Source organism: Narcine bancroftii, chromosome 4, assembly GCF_036971445.1.
Source record: "Narcine bancroftii isolate sNarBan1 chromosome 4, sNarBan1.hap1, whole genome shotgun sequence".
Taxonomy (NCBI): domain Eukaryota; kingdom Metazoa; phylum Chordata; class Chondrichthyes; order Torpediniformes; family Narcinidae; genus Narcine; species Narcine bancroftii.
In genome coordinates, this window is record NC_091472.1 from 58295891 (window position 1) to 58316004 (window position 20114).

The following is a 20114-nucleotide window of genomic DNA, read 5'->3' on the forward strand; positions in this document are numbered from 1 at the left end:
GCCACATGGCCTCTCCGTCTGGAATTTGATGGACATGTAGATTGCAGAGTCATGTGACCTCTCTGGCTGGAGCCTAGTCGGAAGTCACCTCACCTGCCAATCAAGGGTTAGATCTGCCCAGGTGAAGATGATACACAATTGGTCCTCACAGGCCACATGGACGGGTCTTACAATGAAAAAGAGGAGATGTGCAGTCTCTTTTCTCTCTTTCTCTTTGTTTGCTGCTGCTGGATAGAGACCATCACTGAACTCCAGGCTGTAGACCCCGGGCAGCTTTGGAGGGCCAAATGCAATGGGCCCATCCTGGATCCTGAGCCGTGGGCAATGCTGGAGACCAGCATTTGATATACCTGTTTGTTATAATTAATTTACTGTCTGTGCTGTACCTGCTCGTGATAGAGAGAGTTGATGGTACTGTGTGTTTAACCCTCGCATTCCCAGTTGGGAGTTGAGAATGTTTAGCAGTGATTTATTCACATTCAGTGTGTAGTAATTTATGTATTATTGCTGTGTAGATGTACAACAGCTGCAATCATTGCTGAACTCCAGACTATGAGCCATGGGCAGCTCTGGAGGGCGGACTCAATGGGCCCATCCCAGATCTCAAGCAACAGTGACACTTGAGATCAGGTCCATGTGTATGTATGTGTTAGTTACGCTAAAGAAATTAAACCCTTGTATCTGGGTATACCATGCATGCGGATGGTGCGTGCTGAAGAAGTTAAATCCTCCTGTCTGGGTATACCATGCTTGTGGGTGCTAAAGAAGTTAAACCTTGTTTCTCAGTAAACTGTGGCTGTGTGCTGGGTACATTAGTCTGTGTGAGTGTATGCTCTTTTTGTGAATTCTCCTGTGGATGCATAAATCCCACTATTTGTTGATAACACATGTCCAGCCTTGATTCTCTTTGAATCGATCAAACCTATTCTTGAACACAATAGATACTATGCACCAGTTGGGAGGACAGACTGCAGAAATAAGAATTAGGTAGCAAAGAGCTCATAGCACAATAGAGACCAGGAAAACAAGGTGAGGTCTGACAGCAATGCACAATCATTCCTTACACACATTTACCTTTCTTTTCTCTACCTAGGTCTTCAACACTAGGGTGTTGAACACCCAAATGTATTCCCCGGTTTCGGAGCTTGTTATGAGCTGCAAATGCACAACAGTGTTTTCCTTATCATGTAACTGTAGAATGGGATGAGATGGATTGTTTTTAGGTGTTGTTTCTTCATTCATATTCAAAATCAGCATTTAGTGCTCATTTATGCTCATTCGTAACTGCTCTTGGTAAAGAGGGACAGGGATGTCCACTATCCCCCTCATTGTTCACCTTAGCAATAGAACCTTTGGCAGAACTGATAAGAATAGAAAATAAAAGGGATAAAAATAAAGGAGAAGGAGTATAACATTAGCTTATTTGGAGAAGGCATTATAGTATACTTAACAGAACCAGAGATATCAATAAAATAATTACATAAGAAATTGAAGGAATATGGTATAAAATCAACGCAAATAAAAGTGAAGTGATGCCAATGAGTAACGAAGATCACTTAAATCACTGTAGTCCTCCTATGAATGTACTCCCATACTTTCTGTAGGGCAAAGTTCCAGGAATTAGACCCAGCAATGATGAAAAATGTATGTGCATACAAGAGCATTCTCACATGCATGTGCACAATAGATATGAATGAGTTTGATCAGGTTAAAAAAATGTTTCAGCCTGTCAAAACCAGGGGCCCAAACATCAAGATTAAAGAAAAGCATCCAAATATAATTTAATTTAAAAATTCACAAGCATCTATACTCAATGTGGGTTAGAAAGCTAAACCATACCTGTATGAAGTGGGTGAGGTAACAAGCTCTTTTTTAAGAGTAACTTAGATCAGAACAAAATGTAAGGAAATATAAAAATTAGGTTAAAGGAAAGTGTGTGGGAGGAGCTTTTGTGCAACCAGAATTTCAACTCTGAAGAGTCCATTTCTCTGTTGGGAGTTTCAGTAACTGCAGAAAGTTCAAAAATGGGGTATGAGTATGATATCAGAACTGAGGAATTACAGCGATCAGGAAAGATTGACAAGGATGGAACTTCCTTGTTTGAAAAAGGAAAGATTTAAAGTGAATGATCAAACTTTAAAATAATGATCAAATTGGCAGGATGGAAGTCAGGAGAAAATTTCAGCTTGTGAGAGAATTAAAAATTAGTGACTGACTGTTTACACAACAGGAGATGATGGAGATATTCCATATGAATAGAATGAGGATAGAAAGCTTGCTACCACAGGATATAGTTGAGACAAATAATTTGGATATTTTCAAAATGATATGAATATGGGAGAGAAAGGATGATAGAAAGAAGTTGGCAAGGCTTTTAATTTGTTTACAGAACATAGATGTCACTGGCAAGACTAGCATTTACTGCTCATTTCTGAATGAATGTAAGGAATGATTGCTGGTTTTAGGGGACTCTAATAGTTTAGAGAAACTAGATTTTTGTTGCAGATATACCTCTTGATTTGAAGGTGAATTCCCCAGCTGCAAGTCAAGTCTCCAGATTTGTAGTTTCCAGATTTGTTGCTGATGCACTAATTTAACAATTATACAATTTTACTCCACGTAGAAGCAAGGTAGTTAAAAGCTGTGGATATGAACAACAGCACAGAGAAGTCTTGGGAAAGTTTCCCATTTCTGCACAGAATATATTTGGTCATTTTAATCCATGCTGTTAATTCATTCAGATGAGATGAAAGCCATCCAAGTCCATTGGTTCCCAAAGATTCACCAACACAATTATTGGTCATTAAGGCTGTCAAATGTGCCTGCATTACCCCATTTCCCTTAATACTTTACCTAACAAGATGAAAAGCAATCTTTCTAAAAAGTTCCAAAGGACCCTTATGGGATAGGTGTACTCAATTTCTATGTTTGAGTGGAAAAAAAAACTCTCACTTTCCTTACTCAATGACTGAGGCTAATTTCAAGATGTTCCATTATTCCCAGCAAATAAAAATAATCTTTTTTTTATACCCAATCAATTGGTTTTAATATTTTAAAAATCTTGATCAGGTCACTACTTAATGGAAAAAGAAATGCAGTAACACACCAATTATCCAAAATGGTCGGGACCAGGCCTATTTTGGATAAACGATATGTTCGGATAATTGGTCATTTAAAAAAAAACAGCCCAGAAGCAACAGCCAATCACTTGTAACAGTGTTTAAATAACAATAAACAACAGGGAAGGCTTTATAAGCATGAAATAACATTTAATTCTCACCAACAAAAAACCCAACCTGAACAAAGTAAGATAAATCCAACACCAAAACCTCAAAATTCCAACATTTTTTTCCAACCTGTGACATCCATTCGGCTCTGAATTTTTATTTGTTTTTTTTATTTTTTTCCGGATAACTGAGGATTTCTGAATGTTTTGAATATTCTCATTGATCTGAAAATATTTCAGAGGCGAAATTTGGGTTCTAAGTTTTTTGGATAAATGAGGATTTCTGATTTTCTGAGATCCTCAATTATGGGGGAAAATTTTTCCAAAGATGAACAGACATCACTTTCAGGTCCAAAGAATTTCAGATAACTTAGGATTTTGTATAATCAGAGTTGTAGAAGCTCTCATAAACTTCTAGGTGTACTTCAGGAGAGCATTCTGGCTGGTATGGAGGCGCCAACTCGCAGGTCAAGACTCGGCACCAGACTTCATTCCATAGGTGGTGTCTTAAAAAAGCAGCATCCTCAAAGACCCCCACCACCCAGGCCATGCCCTTTTCACTCTGCTTTCATCAGGGAAAAGTGAGCCTAAAGACAAGCACTCAGCAACACAAGGACAGCTTCTTCCCCACTGCCATCAGATTCCTAAATAATCAGTGAACCAAAGACTGTGCCTTACTTTTCGTGTATTTTTTTTTAATATAGTCATGTTGTAAGATGGTTATAATATGTATGTTTACACTGTGACGCTGCTGCAAACCATCGAATTTCATGACTTGTTCACGACAGTAAATTCTGAAGGCATATCTCTCTCATCCTTTCTCACATCCTAGCATTCCAAGCGTTGGTTTCATTCCGGTTAAGTCTGTGGTGCATTTCTACTGTCTAATATATTCTTACTGAGGGATTAATTACTAATGCTGATCGTGGTAAACAATATATGATTTGACTAAGGTTTGATACATCTGAAGCATAACTTCCTCTATTAGGTGTCCAAAATTCTACCAGTGTTTGTTTCATTTATTTAAAAAAATACTTGCCTTCAATAGAATTGCAAACCTATTCTTACAATTCATAATTTGCTCAAAAAATGTGAATTTTTTTACATCTGAATCTTCATACTCCATCTTGTCCACCCACTCGGTCAATGTCTAACTATTGTAACTTCCTACTCCAAAATACATAATTTACATGGCTCCTAATTAATAGTTTCCTTTATCCAAGTGATCCCAATAGAGGCCCACATTTCTGGGAAACATCAATTGTCGTCTTTCTAATCAGAAGTATTATCGTATTTGTATTCTCCTTCTCACAGGTCCACATTTTCGACTCTTGTTTTACTGATAGTTCCTTCTCAATGGCATGATCTTTTGAAAGAATGCAATTAAATTAATCATTTATTGCCTACCCATCACAAATCAAACCAATTCTAATCTGCCATTTGCCCATGTTCAAATATGATGCTTGACAATATAGTTGAGTAATTTCTCCAAGAATGATGTTAAATACACAGATCTGTAGTCACCTATTTTCCACCTCCTTCCCTTCTTCAATAATTCAGCAACTGTATTTACAATTTTCCAGGAGTATAGAATGCTTTGGAAAATTTTAATACAGCTGTAATTTCTTCACATTTTTCTTGAATCTTCTCAAGTGGAGTGCACCAAGCCCTGTAACTCTTCACTATCTAATGTTCTGTTATTCTGTTAAAATTTTAAACATATTCAATGAACTTAGCTCATCCCTTGTTCTTCCAGGTTGTTTGGCGTCAGTGGTATATAGATTTTATATAATTTATCTAGCATTTCATTTTCTAGCGCAGTATTGTGTTCAATGTGTTAGCATTAATTTTAATTTACCTATTTTATTTGAATAGTTTTTAATACCGCAAGACCATAAGACATAGAAGCAGAAATAGGCTATTCAGCCCATCAAGTCATTTTATTCACGAGTTGATCCATTTCTCCGCTCAGCCCCACTTCCTGGCCTTCTCCCCATAATCTTTCATGCTCTGGTCTTGTATTATGGAATTTATACCATTCTTTTTAGTTTAGTATTCTCATTTCCTATACTTTAGTCATCCTCTTTTAACTTGATACGCCCTCATTTGGTAAATTCAAATTAAAAATAAGTCCAATTTTCTCCTCAGTAAATACACAAATCTTTGGAAATAAGTTAAGGTCTTTTCTGGTTCTTCTTAATGTCATTGACAATCTTCCTAAAAAAAAATCAAGTTTATCATCATCTGATTGCACAAGAACACTCCAGCCCTCCGTGCAAAACACACGGGCACTGTATGGAACACATATACAAACAAGTATTCATAATTATAAATAAATACATAAATATTGTTTCATGAATAGGAGAGTCTCAGATGGTTAGTGTGAGCAGTTCCTTTGGCCATTCAGCATTCTCAAAAAGGCAGTTAAAACATCACAACAATGGCCAAACCAACAACTAGTATAGCAACAATTTTGGTAAAATACATTTCTGTGTTTCTCCTTAATCCTTCCCTATGCAGTCTATGACATTGCTCAGACAACCAACTGCTTTAATACCAAGCTCCTCCATCATGTGCTTTCTAATGTGTCCTCTTCCATCCTATTACCTTTACACACTTTTTATTGAAGGCCCTTTTCTTCATGCAAGCCCTAATGACAATGAAGGTCACAGATTGCTATGCAATTAATTATTGAGATCAGATGGGTAAACTCATTGTATTACCCTTGAAGGAAATACTATTTGCAAAAGTGGTCGACCGAGCAGCCTGGCTAAATCTGGCAGATTCAATCCCAAATGTTGCCAGATTGGAGTGATAAAATGCCAGAGGACTCAAACCCACATCAATCTGTTTGGAAGGTCAGTACTGCAGTGGCCAACCTGCTTTGCATTTCATATTGTTACTGCTCACTTCATCCATGATAATTAACTGCATTGAGATTGAAAAATAGTACCAACTGCACTGCATGAAGAAAACCAGTGTCAATAACATTAAGTCAAACGTCCTCATTGATGTGGCATCGAGGATTTTGTTGGTCTTGCAATTGGGACCTTTCCTAACTTGTTAAAATCTGCATGAATCATCCTTCATCTACATCTTTCTCACTTTCTCTGCTGGAATTGCACTAATGCACAGTCGTTAGGGAGATAGGACACACATACTATATTCAGTTTTCAGGCTGCTTTTTCTATATTTTGTGAAAGTGGTTTTATAAAATAGTTTTCATTAAATATCCAGTTCCAAGAATAATATAAATCAAATTCATTCATTCAAACTCGATTGTTTTTCGCAATAAAACTTCATGTATAAGTAGTTACTATGTTCTCACTTACGTGAATGAAATCTATAACTTTGTGGAAATGTTTTAAGAAAATACAAATTTCGTTTCACAAACTATTTTGTTTAAAAATTACTCCCAACTCATTGAAGTATAGAACAAAAATCATGTCAATTATTCTGTTATACTGCACTTTATACATCAAAAACCTCCCACTATTAACATCTCGAGAGATTAAATTAAAACATTAAATTAGTATTACCTTTTAAAACCATTGGATCCTTGCCTTCTCGTTTCAACGATTCTAGCACTATATGCAATGGCTGGGAGGCCATGACTCGGTTGGGTTCATTAGTGTTCTCATCGTAAACTATAATCTCCTTGGAGAAAATCCTTTTATAGGAGTCCTTGCCTTCCCTGCAAGAGAGGAGATCCAAGACGGTGATTTTGCCCTGCTGCAGCCTCCGCCTGCTGATCTTGTCCGAGCAGTTAATGTGGACGGCTCCTTGGATATGGCTTTTGTTATATTCCATGAAGGGGCGACAGTCTATAATCACAGGACCTTGGTTCTGTGACTGGGGGCCCTTGCTGCATTGGGTCAATTTCTTGGCTAATTCGGTGGGGTAAATCGTGCGGACGCCGGCAAGGTGCTTGGTGGCCCCACTTGATGGAGGCAGGAGTGCTCCAAGTCCACCGGCGGACGCGGGGCTCAGGGTGCTGCCGTTCTCCTTGCTGTTGCTCACCATCGGGCTACTTGCACAGGAGACACACTTTGCAGAAGTCCCGACTTGAGACGCGGTGGCTGGGACGAGGTCGCTGTGGCTCACGGATCCTGGGGTCTGATCGCCCCCGTTGCCCTTATTCTCGTAGGTGGTCACAGTGCAGCAACTCGCGCTGCTGCATCCGCAGGACAGGGAGCGCACCGAGCCGTTGGAGGATGGCATAGACGTGAAGTTGACGCTTCGGGACGAAACCCCAGCCGCTGGGCTGAGGGTCGCGCTCTGGATTTTCGGCTTGCGAGCAGTGATCGCCGGAGTAGAAGCCACGTAGGTGTTGTCCAAGCGCAGACGGAGCTCCTGCGGTCTGACCGGCCTCGGCAATGCCACCACACCAACAATCCGTTCGTCTAGAGGGGATGGAGGCATGAGGATGATGGTGCTGGGCGCTGCTGTCGACCCGAAGACTGAAACGGGATCAAATGGACTGTCAGCATCAGGGCAGAGGGGGGAGAGAGAGAGGAGGTGGTGGGGGGGGGGGGGGGGAGTATAAATGAAAAGGCACGCTGCTGTAAATAGACGAGGAACTCGACTAAAAATAAACTGGAGCGAAGAGCGGCCGCAGTTGGCAACCAGACTTTAAATAAACTCGCTGTTTATTCACCTAATAAAAAGCTGGATCAATTTAACAGCAGGAACCCCCCCCCTCCTCCTTCACTCACTCCGGCACAGCGCTCACACTTGTCCCCAGCCTGCGAGAGAGTGGCACGTCCAGCCAGCCTGCAGCAGCCCCTCGCCGAGCTCCAGAGGATGTACTTACATCACAGGGTGGTGGTGCTGCTGCCCCTCATCCGCACACGTCCCCTTCTCGGTTGACTTTCTGTTGCTTATTTCGAGTTCAAGACTTTTTTTTAGAAACTCGCTCGGCGAACCAGGAGGAACATGGCCACTTTAATTTGGCAGCGCGTTCATTTAACCTGGAGGGAGGGCGGGAGCAGAGCCCTTCGATGAGGGACACCGCAGCCGGCCCACGGCAGAGCGCGCTTTCGGGCTCGGGACCCGCCCGCTGACGCGCTCACCAATCAGCGGCAGCGGGAGGCGGGCGCCGAGCCAGCGGAGGGCGGGAAGGGAGAAGGCGACGCCGCCAGCATGACATCATCGAGAGCCAATGGGCGGGCAGAGAGCAGAGCCGGGCCCCGAATGAAGTGGGTTCTCGGTGTTTACACCGCATGCAGCAACCGGGCAATTAAAGTGACCGCGGCGAGGTCGGCTCGGCGGACGGATGGCCGCCTTCCAGATACATAATTTTTAAAGGAATACTCCCCTGCCCACATCGCTGCTCGTCTATAAAATGTTTCAAAAAGGAAAACGTTTAAAACCACTCAGTGGAGACACCAGCGCTTCCCTTGATTCTCGGGGGGAGATTGACCAGCCGGTGAATGTGTTCTTTTGGCATTTCCTGGGCCCCGTGTGCATCCTCGGCGGGATGGCTCATGGTTTTGTATCCGATAATAACATCACAAGGTTCGGCAGAGAACCGCAGCATTGCCGGCGGGCAGAGGGTGCTGCATTATAATAGCGCCTACTAGCGCTGCGCCGGGACGGAATCCGGACCTGACATGAATGCACGAGTTTAACTTGAATGATTGAAATAAAATAATAATCTCCGGATGCTGAGCGTCCGATGTCGAGGTTGCAGACCAGGTAATTGCTTGAGCGACGTTTTTTTTTCTTTTGCAAAGGATGGAGAACCCCTGCAGGAATAAAACGAGGTTAATGGTAAACTGCGAAGTCACTTCTCCTTTGTGCATTTGTTTATTCAACAACTCTGCTTTCACTAGGGGGCAGATCATCCTGTCACTCGTTTAGGCGCAATACCAGGAATAAAGGTGCTGAGCCTGACTGACATAATCCGAGGATTAAACCTGCGCTCTGCACCGCACTTTCCTGCATGCAAGTCTGTCATAAATAAAGAAGAAAATATCCTCCAAAGGTGCCCATAGATGACGGTCCTTCCAATTCCCCATAAAGCCAGTGCACATGACAAAAGCCTCAAATTCAATTAAGATAGTTTCTGATTCAGAAGGTTACAGGCGCATCTCCCACTCCAGAAATTCCTGCACACCATCCTGAGGGAGTGCTGCAGCTCCCAGTAGTGTTTTTTCTTCCCCGCAACGCATTTTATTTGTTTTAGAGAGTGAATTGCAAGGCTCTGTTTAAATTCCCTAGGTAACTCTCCCTGATGGACTGGGTTAAATATTCCAATTGTGGCGAACCGTGGTGCTCCATGATCAGACCGGTGCCTGCAGTTGCGGGCTCGCGCAGGCCTTGGAGTTCCTGGTGGCCAAGGTGGGTGTGGTTAGTCAGAATCAGACACACACAAAGATAAAGACTGTACAACAGGCTTTAATCCACAAAGACTTCCACAGAGCCAGGCTGGCTGTGGCTGCAGCAACTCTGACCTGTGCAGGCTTATAGCCCAGAGGGTGATTGACACCCGACTGGGTGGGGTCCCGAATCCATTCAGGCCGCCTGATTGGCAGCCGGCCAGGTGTTGTCCTGTCCCCTTATTCTCCTGCAGGCACAGAGGTTGCCCCCTGCAGTAGGCCGGTGGTGTACCACCACAGTGGGGCACCATGAACTCTGGGAGGCGCGTGACTTCAGAGGACGAGTGGTTGTGATAATGCGCCAACTGTAATTATTTAAACTCCTGCAAAGATTCCATTGCACAATTCTGTTGGTTCAGCTCACAGATGGCTTCTGTTGTGTTTTGTACAAGACATTGGTCCGAATTACATTTTGGACCTCACTATGGATGCGCAGAACGCTGATGTACTCAAACATCCAGTATTTTGGACCTCACAGCCACAGGTCTAGTTCGAGCAGGCTGAAGCCCAGCTCTATCTATGCCAGATTACTGCTGATGCAACGAAGTATTAATATATCATTGCATCGCTGGATCAAAACACAGTGGAGTGTATTGCCGATTTCTTACACTAACCTCCAGCCAACAACAGGTATGAAGCCATCAAAGTCCTGCTCGTATGTATTTCCTGACACAATAGGGCAGCACGACTTCTCCGTATGGATGGCCAGGGTGACCGCACTCCTTCCGAACTAATGAACGAGATGCTGGCGCTCATGGACAGACTTTCGAGCAACTTTTTCTCAAGCAAATGCCAGAAGACATCCATTTGCTGCTTGCAGACAAAGACTTTAACGACCACCCCCCCCCCCCCCCCCCCCCACTGTCGCTAAGCAGTATGGAGCACAGCACAATATTCTGTCTCATGGACGTCCCCTGCGTGCAATTGGCTAAAGATGAATTCTGACTCATGGAGAAAATGGGGATTGTTTGCCGCTCCAACAGCCCTTGGGCATCACCGCTGCATATAGTAGCTAAGGCATCTGGAGAGTGGAGACCTTGTGGGGACTATCAGAATTTGAATGACATCACCCAGTTCCCTATATACAGGATTTCTCTGCGATCTGACACGACACTAAGATTTTCTCCAAAATCAACCTTGTGCACGGGTACCATCAGATCCCAGTTCATCTGGACGACATTCCTAAAGCTGCCTTGATTACCCCATTTGGGCTATTGGAATTCCTCCATCTGCCTTTTGATTTAAAAAAAAACGTGACCTAGACATTTCAGCGCTTAATGAACACATTTACTCAGGGCCTGAATTTCATATATTTTGATTTGGAAAACATCCTTATCGCCAGCCACTTGCAATAGCAGCACTGGGCCTATCTCCATCAACTATGTCAGTGGCTGGATGACCATGGTTTAGCAATCACCTGGCCAAATACCATTTTGGCCTCACATCAATCGATTTCCTCAGCCACCACATAAGTCAGCATGGAGCGACTCCACTACCTTCCAAGGTCAAGGCCATTTGCAAATTTCCAAGACCCTCTACCATTAAAGGCCTGCAGGAGTTTGTTGCCGTGATTAATTTTACCATGGTTTCATGCCAGCTTCAGCCAAAATTATGCAGCCACTTTCCAAACTCTTGCCTGTTATCCCAAGGAACTGAAGTGGAATGATGAGGCTGCAGTGGCATTCAAGACTGCCAAAGGAGTGCTAGCAAGAACCACTATGCTTGTGCACCCGAGGGTTGATGCACCAATGGCTCTGATAGTGGATGAGTCAGGCACTGTGGTAGGCACGGACCTAGAGCAGCTCATCAACGGCATCTTGAAACCACTAGCTTTCTTTAATCATCATTTGAGACCACCAGGGAAAAAGTACAGTGCTTTTGCCCTCTATTTGGCCATACAGCATTTTCGCTATTTCCTGGAGGGCATAAGGTTCACGGTCTACACAAGCCGTTGACTTTTGCCTTCACCATGATGTCAGATCCATGGTCAGCACGACAGCAATGACAACTCTCCCACATTTCAGAGTTTATAACTATGATAAAGCACATCACCGTGAAGAACAATCTAGTCACCGACATGCTGTCCCCCACCACCATTGCTTCCCTCCATTCATCTGCTCCCGGCTTTGGCAGCAGCTTAGCAGGAAGATGAAGTGATGGCCACGTATCACACTGCCATATCAGGACTGAAATTGGAGGAGATGCGTTTTGGTCCAGCAAATGCCTCCCTTCTTTGTGACATATGCATCGGCCAACCAAGGCCTATTGTACCTGCTGCGTGGTGCCATTGGGTGTTTGACGCCATACACAGTTTGGCTCACCCTTCAATTAGGACAACAACAAGGCTCATGGCGGGAAAGTTCATGTGGCATGGCCTGTGCAAGCAAGTCGGCGCTTCGGTAAGGACATGCTTCCAGTGCCAGACCTCAAAAGTTCGGCGCCACACCAAAGGTCCACTACAGGTTTTTACACCCATGCATCACAGGTTTGATCACATCCATGGGGATATCATCTGCCTATTGCCCCCATCCAAAGGTGCTACTCACCTCTTCACATAGTAGATGGCCAGAGGTTGTCCCGCTCTCCGCCACCTCCGCCTCAGCTTGTGTGAGAGCCCTCATCGCCAATTGGATAGCCAATTTCAGACTACCCATGCATATCTCCTCTGACAGAGGAGCTCAATTTATGTCCTGGTTGGCTCCACAATCACACAGTTGCTGGACATTCAACTGCATCAGTCGACGGCCTATCATCCCCAGTCCAATGGCTTAGTGGAAAGTTTTCACTGTCTTATGAAAATTGCTCTCATGGCATGTCTTAAGGGACTGTATTGGATGATGAACCACCTTGGGTACTTTTAGGTATCCGTACTGCACCGAAAGATGATCTCGCTACATTCTCCACAGAAATGGTTTACGGAGTCCCCCTAACAATCCCAGGGGATTTCATTCCGGCAGCACATGGGCAGCAGAAATCTTCAACTTTGGTACTTATACATTTAAGGGAGAAGGTGGGTACACTGGTGCCTATCCTGACCACCCGGCATGTGACTATGACTTCATATTCCACCTGAACTCAAGGACTGCCTTTATGTATTCCTGCATAGGGATGTGCACAAGACGCCATTGCAACAACCATATGAAATCCTATCAGGGTGGTACAGAATGACGGGTCCACATTTGTTATAGATATTGGCAGCAGGCAAGAAACAGTTTTGGTAGATCACCTTAAGCCGGCACATGTGAATGTAGATCAGCTGGTACGTGTGCCATACCCTCGGCCGTATAGGTGTCACCTCTGAACTCTGGTTCTCGGAGTGGGGGGTTTATATGAGATCCACGCCACTCCATTATCAAACCAGCGTCAGTATTTATGGACCCCCGCAGGATCAGAGGTTCCCAGTGGTCAGGGGGCATGAAGAGCTCTGGGAGGCGCGTGACGTCAAAGGTCGGTGATTGTGATAGCACGGCAACTGTAATTATTTAAACATGTGAAAATTCCATTAAACATTTCAGTTGTTTCAGCTCACAGGCAGCTTCTGTTGTGCTTTATTCATTGCACCACTCACTATATTATCAGATTTTTACAGGTACAGACTAATAGGTTCCATCCCAGCGTGTTTTGCAAATTCAACTGTTCATGAACACAGAAGGTGCCAGAAGGTAACAAGCATAGCCAAGTCCATTCAGGATCCGACCTCCCTAAACAAGGCATATTACATCATAAAGGACCAACCCCACCCCTCCCTCACCCTAGTCACAACTTCTTCTCAGAAGGTAGGAAGCCAGCATCTCCAAGTTCAAGAACCGTTTTTCAAACAGATATCATGCTGTTGAACCTGCCCAGACTACCCTATCCTTAATCATAAACTACTTCCAAGACCATCAAAATATCTGTCTGCACCATTGAAACATAATTTTGTACAACTGTCAGGATCTTGAACCTCTCTTTGTTACACTAATCAGGGCCTACTCCAACACCACAAAGGATGGTCTGCACTGTTGCAAGTCATTCCTTTTTAGCATCTGTACAACTGTGAATATTTATTAGGTGATTTTTTTTGTTTATTTTCTTTATTTAGTTCAATTAAGTATAATATTGTATTTGTTTTTCTTTTAGTTTTTGTAGTTTTTTTTACGAACTATCCATTCAGTTGTAGCAAGTAAGTTGCATTTCTTGAAGATGCACATTGTTCAGTGATTATGACAATAAACTCATAATTATGATTATTATATTTTTGCCCAAACCAATATTACAGAATTCAGTTATCTGGTTGTAGATGTTGCAAATTTTATCATTTAAATTTAGATGTACAGCACAGTAACAGGCGCTTCCAGTCCACTAATCCATGTCCCCCCATCCCAATACACCAATTGACCTCAACTCCCATATGTTTTGAATGGTCGGAGGAAACCAGAGCACCCGAACGTACAAACTCCTTACAGACAATGCTGGATTTGAACCTGGGTTGCTGGAGCTATAAGCATTGCCAATAGCCTACAGAATCTGAACAAGAATCAATCTGGATGGCATGGTGACACAACAGTTAACACTGCTACTTCACAGATAAAGGCACCCAAGTTTGATCTGAATTTCTATCTGTGTGGAGATGGCACCGTTTCCCCATGATTGGGCGACTGCACCAATTTCCATGCACATTGTAAAGACATGCTGATAAGGTTAATTCACTGCCATAAATCAAAAATAAGTGGCAAGAAAAGAGGAATCAATGCATATATGAGAGGGAGCAGGTTATAGGGAAATAAGGCATAAAGAGAGTCTGATGGGATTGCTCTTTAACAATCTTTCTAACAATTACTGCATTTCAAAAGTCTCTTGTAAAATAATTTTGTACATCTTGAGGTAGTGAAAATGGGATTTTGTTATTTAAAAATTAAAGATATTAGCTTAAACTCCCAGCATTTTGAACTTCTCTATTTTTAGTATAAAAATATGAATATTAAAATTGGAGAAAATTATGGTTAAAGTTATTCTTAATTTGCTGTTGTATTTTACAGAAAATGCAGTTGAACATGTCTACGCTGCAGTAGTGACAGGTTTGCTGATGTGAAAATATTGATAGAGGAATCTCCTTGGAAAGACAAGAAATTATAATCTGGTTGGCCTGATTTCAGAGTTTGGCAAGATTTTACAGTCAATTATCAAGCATGAGGTTTCAGGGTACTTGAAAGCACAAGATGAAATAGTCCAAAATCAGCATGGTTTCCTTCAGGGGAGATCTTGCCTGACAAATATGTTGGAGCTCTTTGAGGAAGTAATAAATAGGAGAATCAATGGATAAAGTTGGATTTTCAGAAGGACCTTGACAAGGTAGTGCACACAAGGGTGCTAAACAAGATAGGAATGCAAGATGGCACAGAGAGCAGATTGGCTGACTGGCAGATCACAAAGAGTTAGAATTATAAAGGCCTTTTCTGGCTGGCTGGCTGGCAGTGACAAGTGATTTCCAGAGGGGCCATTCATTGTTTTGCTACTTTTCACACAATGCAAATGATTTAGATGACTGAATTGATGGCTTTGTGGTCAAGTTTGCGGATGACACAAAAATGGCAGGCAGGGAGAGTAGTGTTGAGGAACTAGGGAGTCTGTAGAGGGACTTGGATAGGTTACTGGTAAGAAAGACAAAGGCAATGTTAGTATTTATTTAAAAAGTACTGGAATATAAATGCAAAGATGCAATGCTGAGGTTTAATAAGTAATTGATCAGGCCACATTGGAGTATTGTGAGCAGTATTGGGCCCTATGTCTAAGGAAGAGAGGGCCTAGAAGAGGTTTATGAAAGAGATCCTAGAGATGAAAGGGTTAGCATATGAGGAGTGTTTGATACCTCTGGGCTTGTACTTGCTGAGGTTTAGAAGGATGAGTGGGGGATCTTCTCGAAGCATACCAAATATTTAAAAGCTAGATAGAGTGGATACAGAGAAGATGTTTCCAGTAGTGGGGTGTCTTGAACCTTAGGGTACTGCTTCAGAGTAAAATGTCACCCTTTTAGAACAGAAATGATGGGGTTTCTTCAGCCACAAATCGCTGTGGAGGTCATCATTGGGTTGATAGGTTCTTGAATAGTAAGGGTGTGAAAGGTTAAGAGGAAAACTACATCTGGCATGATCTGAATGCTGGACCAGACTCAATGGGCTGAATGGCCCAATTCTGCTCCAACATCTAATGGTTTTATGGATTCAAGTTATAAACTTTACAAAATTTATTTGTGCTTTCTAAACCTTTTGGAATGAAGCTATGGAACAGTTTGAAACATGTTCTATCAAATTATTCACTTATTTTGCACTTACATGGAATTACAAATCTTGTGTGCATTCCTTCCAGAATGAGATGAAATCTACTCTTGTACTATATCTTGTTTGGGTTAGCACAACATTGAGGGCCAAAGGGCCTGTACTGTGCTGTATTATTCTATATTCTATAGTACAGAAAGAGACCATTTGGCTTGTGGGACAGAGCAATCCCATCAGACTCTCTTTATGCCTTATTTCCCTATAACCTGCTCTCTCTCATCTATGCATTGATTCCTCTTTTCTTGCTACTTAGTTTTTGATTTATGGCAGTGAATTAACCCATCAGCATGTCTTTACAATGTGCATGGAAATTGGTGCAGTCGCCCAATCATGGGGAAATTGTGCCATCTCCACACAGATAGAAATTCAGATCAAACTTAGGTGCCTTTATCTGTGAAGTAGCAGTGTTAACTGTTGCACCACCATGCCATCCAGATTGATTCTTGTTCAGATTCTGTAGGCTATTGGGCTGGCAAAATTAATGTGATATCTGTTAACATTCTATTGGGATAGAATACACTTGATGAGCGAAGAAGATTAATAATTTGGAAAATGGTCCACTTCTATCATTTTACCAGGTATTTAAGTGTTCTGACAAAGATTAGAGTTTCCAAGATGTTCCTTTTTGTATTGAGTGGTCATGCATAGAGGTTCCCTTGATTTGATGTAATTTTAATGGTTGTACAGGTACACAATCCGGAAAGCACCAAAATCCAGCAAGTAGGGACCGATGGTTGGGGGAGGCAGCTGAGGGACTGGACCGGCAGTCAGGGGAGACTGTCAGGTGGCCGAGGGACTGGTGGCCGGGGGAGACTGCCGGGCAGCTGAGGGACTGGTGGTCAGGGGTTGGGGGAGATATCTGGGTGGCCGAGTGGCCGAGGGACCGGTGGTCGGGGTGACGTCTGGGCTGCCGAGGGATCGGGGTCGGTGGAGGCGGCTGAGGGAACATGGTTGGGGGAGACGGCCGGGCGGCTGAGGGATTGGCGGTCGGGGGAGACAGCCGAGGGACTGTGGTCGGGGGAGGCGGCTGAGGGATCGTGGTTGGGGGAGGCAGCCGAGGGACCAGCGGTTGGGGAGATGTCCGGGTGGCCGAGGGACCGTGGTCGGGGGAGATGGCCGAGGGACCACGGTTGGGGGAGGCGTCCAGGTGGCTGAGGGACCGGCGGTCAGGGTAGACGTCAGGGCGGCCAAGGGACATGGTCGAGGGACCGCAGTTGGGTCAGGCGGCCAGGCGGCTGAGGGACCGCGTTGGGGGAGACAGCCGAATGACTGGTAGTTGAGGGAGATGTCCGGGCAGCCAAGGGACTGGCGGTCAGGGGAGGCAGCCGAGGGACCACGGTTGGGGGAGATGGTCGGGTGACTTAAAGGGGGTGAGGGTGGATACAGCAGCACAATTCGGGTGGGCGTTCCAAAATTCGAAATTTGGAACATACTGTCCCCCAAGGGTTCCGTAAAAAGGATCGTGTACCTGTATACCCCTGGCTTTCCTCTCCTGAACTACACAACTGTAGGTGTAAAGTGATTAGAGCAGGGGGCTAAGAACTCAGCCCTGTGGTGCTCCAGTACTGATTGAGATTGTGGAGGAGAAGTTCATACCAATCTTCACTGATTGTGGTCTGGAGGTGAGGAAATCCAAGAACCAATTGCACAGTGGACTGTTAACTCCCAGGTCTTGGAGTTTCCTGATCAGGTTTGAGAGGATGATGTTGATAAATGCTAAACTGTAGTTGGCAAAGAGCATCCTAATATATAGAGCTTTGCTGTCTAGGTGTTCCAGGGCTTTGTGCAGAGTTAGTGAGATGGCATCTGCCGAAGAACTGTTACTACGATAGGTGAACTGGAATGGATCCATGCCACCACGAAGACAGGAGCTGATAAGCTTCATCACCAGCCTTTCAAAACACTTCATTATTGTTGATGTAAGTGCTACTAGTTGATAGTCATTAAGGCAGGTTTGAAACAGGTGAGTCCATGCCCTCCTGGAGTGAGATATTGAAGGTATCCATGAATACCTTGGTAAGTTGGTCAGCACAGATTTTTAATACTCGGCGAGGTACTCCATCCAGGATTCCTCACATTCATTCTCCTGAAGGCACCACACACATCATCTCAGATACAGACAGGATGGGATCATAGGAGACATGGGGGTGCAGAGGGGTGGTTCTTCGCTGTTACATCAAATCAGGTGTAGAAGGCATTGAGTTCCTCTGGGAGAGAAGCTTTTCTGACTGCTACTTTATTGGATTTGGTTTCATAACAGGTTATGGCATTTAGGCCCTGCCACAGCTGTCGGGTGTCCCTCGTTGTTTCCATTTCACCTGGGAGATAGCTTTCTGCAAGTCATACCTACTCCTGCTGTACTAATATGGATCACCGGATTTAAATGCCTGTAATCTGGCTCTCAGCAAATTCCAGATTTCATTGTTCATCCAGACTTTCTGGTTGGGGAAAACCCTGAATGATTTGGTGGTGTCACATTCATCCACAGCTTTCTTGATAAAGTATGTGACAGCCTCAGTGTGCTCGTTCAGATTCTCAGCAAGAGTCCTTGAACACTGCCCAATCCACTGATTCAAGGATGTCCTGTAACCCTTCTTCGGCCTCCTGTGATCACCTTCTAGCTGTCCTGATCTGTGCAGCCTCTCTTTTTAGGCTCTGTCTGGATGAAGGCAGAAGGAGCACAGCTGTTCCAACTTTTTAAAAGTAAATCTGACTCTAATTGTTTGTTTTTAAAGACACCACCTGCTTAGATTTAACATTATTGTTTAATCCATATCATCTTGTAAGGATGGATTAGATATAAAAGTAGTGACTCCTCCACAGCCAATTTGTACTTAATGTTGGCACATTTTCTTTGTCTATTTTAGGCTAATCGGAATTTTACTTAATCATTATCAGGCCTTAATCACTGAGGTTACCCCATATAGAACAACAAGGTCTTTTCTGCATCTAGAATTAATTGCTAATTTTTAAAATTGTTTCTCCTGTATCAGTTTTCAGTCTCCCATTCTCTGCATTATTTTATCTCGCTCTTTAATTGCTATGCTTTACTGCTGTTTACTTGCTCTTGAAGAATGACTAAAGTTTTCTATTCCTTAATCAATTTTTAATTGCAAAAGTCGTAAACTCTTGTTATCCTGAAGTCATAAAAATAAACTGTAGTCATTTCTGGATTTTTGTCATTTTCTTAATATTATTTTTATCTGTGGGTTTTATTACATCCTTCAACCAGTTCTTTTACAGTTTAATTTCACTGTATTTCTTGACTGATGGAGGGTAAAGAGGGTTGTGGACTCCTTGAATCCAAAATACAATGGTTGAATGGAATGGCAGGAAAAATACAGCACTGAGGAGGGCCTAGAAGTGAATTAGAGATAATTGATGATTCCAGAATTGTGGAAAGCAAAAATAGAATACAGCACTGAAGAAAGCTTTGAAAGAAAATAAGTAGCATGCCATTCATTGATGGAAGCAAGGATGGAACTATCACTGTGCATTCCTTGCTGATATTTCACTTTGTTTCTCAGGTCATTGTTCTGGTTCTCACCAGAACATGTCTTTGTTTCCCAAAAACCCCTGGGAAGGATCCCTCTGATTAGGTTTTTGATCCTGGCACGGTTTCAAGATAGATCTGATCAAAGTATTTGGACAAGATGGAAATTCAGCTGGATGGAGCTGAAATTTTGAACAGTTTAAAGTTATCAGACTGTCAAACATCCTGGCTGAATGAAAAAAAGTGCTCTTCAAAGAATTGGGTACACCAAAGTTGGTTCCAGTTACAAACTCTGTCTCAGACAATCTGCTAAATTCTGGCAACCATTCTAAGAAGAACCACATTGTTTGTAACCTTTGAGTTCATATTTGACCACTGTTATGACACTCTATTTGTGCCATCTCTATGGTTACCTATTTTTATATCGTGATACTGTTTCTGTTCTAGCTTAACTGCTGTTAAAATGCTCATCCAAGCCTCTGTAACGACGAGATGTGGCTTCCTGAGTATTTTAAATTCTGCTTCCAGAGTCCTAACTTTTAGTAAACCCATTCATTAACACTGGCTCCTTGTTTTCAAATTCCTCCATATTCTTGCTCTTTATTATTTTTTAAAGGCCTCAAGCCCTAAAAAGCAATCAAGAAATTGATGCTTTTCCAATTCACACCGTACCATTGGTGTGCCGTAAGGAGTCAAAGCCT

At 43.1% G+C, this 20114-nt stretch overlaps 1 protein-coding gene across 1 annotated transcript in view; it reads right to left on the reverse strand.

The window, feature by feature from the left end:
* Window positions 1-8283, reverse strand: part of dusp10 (dual specificity phosphatase 10) — a 37748-nt gene extending 29465 nt beyond the window's left edge. The window contains exons 1-2 of the mRNA XM_069931371.1: window positions 8040-8283; window positions 6766-7686 (exon numbers count right to left, since the gene is read on the reverse strand). Coding sequence (XP_069787472.1) covers window positions 6766-7648 — 883 coding nt within the window. The 5' untranslated portion in view covers window positions 7649-7686; window positions 8040-8283. The remainder of the gene's footprint in view (window positions 1-6765; window positions 7687-8039) is intronic.
* Between the last annotated feature and the right edge of the window lie 11831 nt (window positions 8284-20114).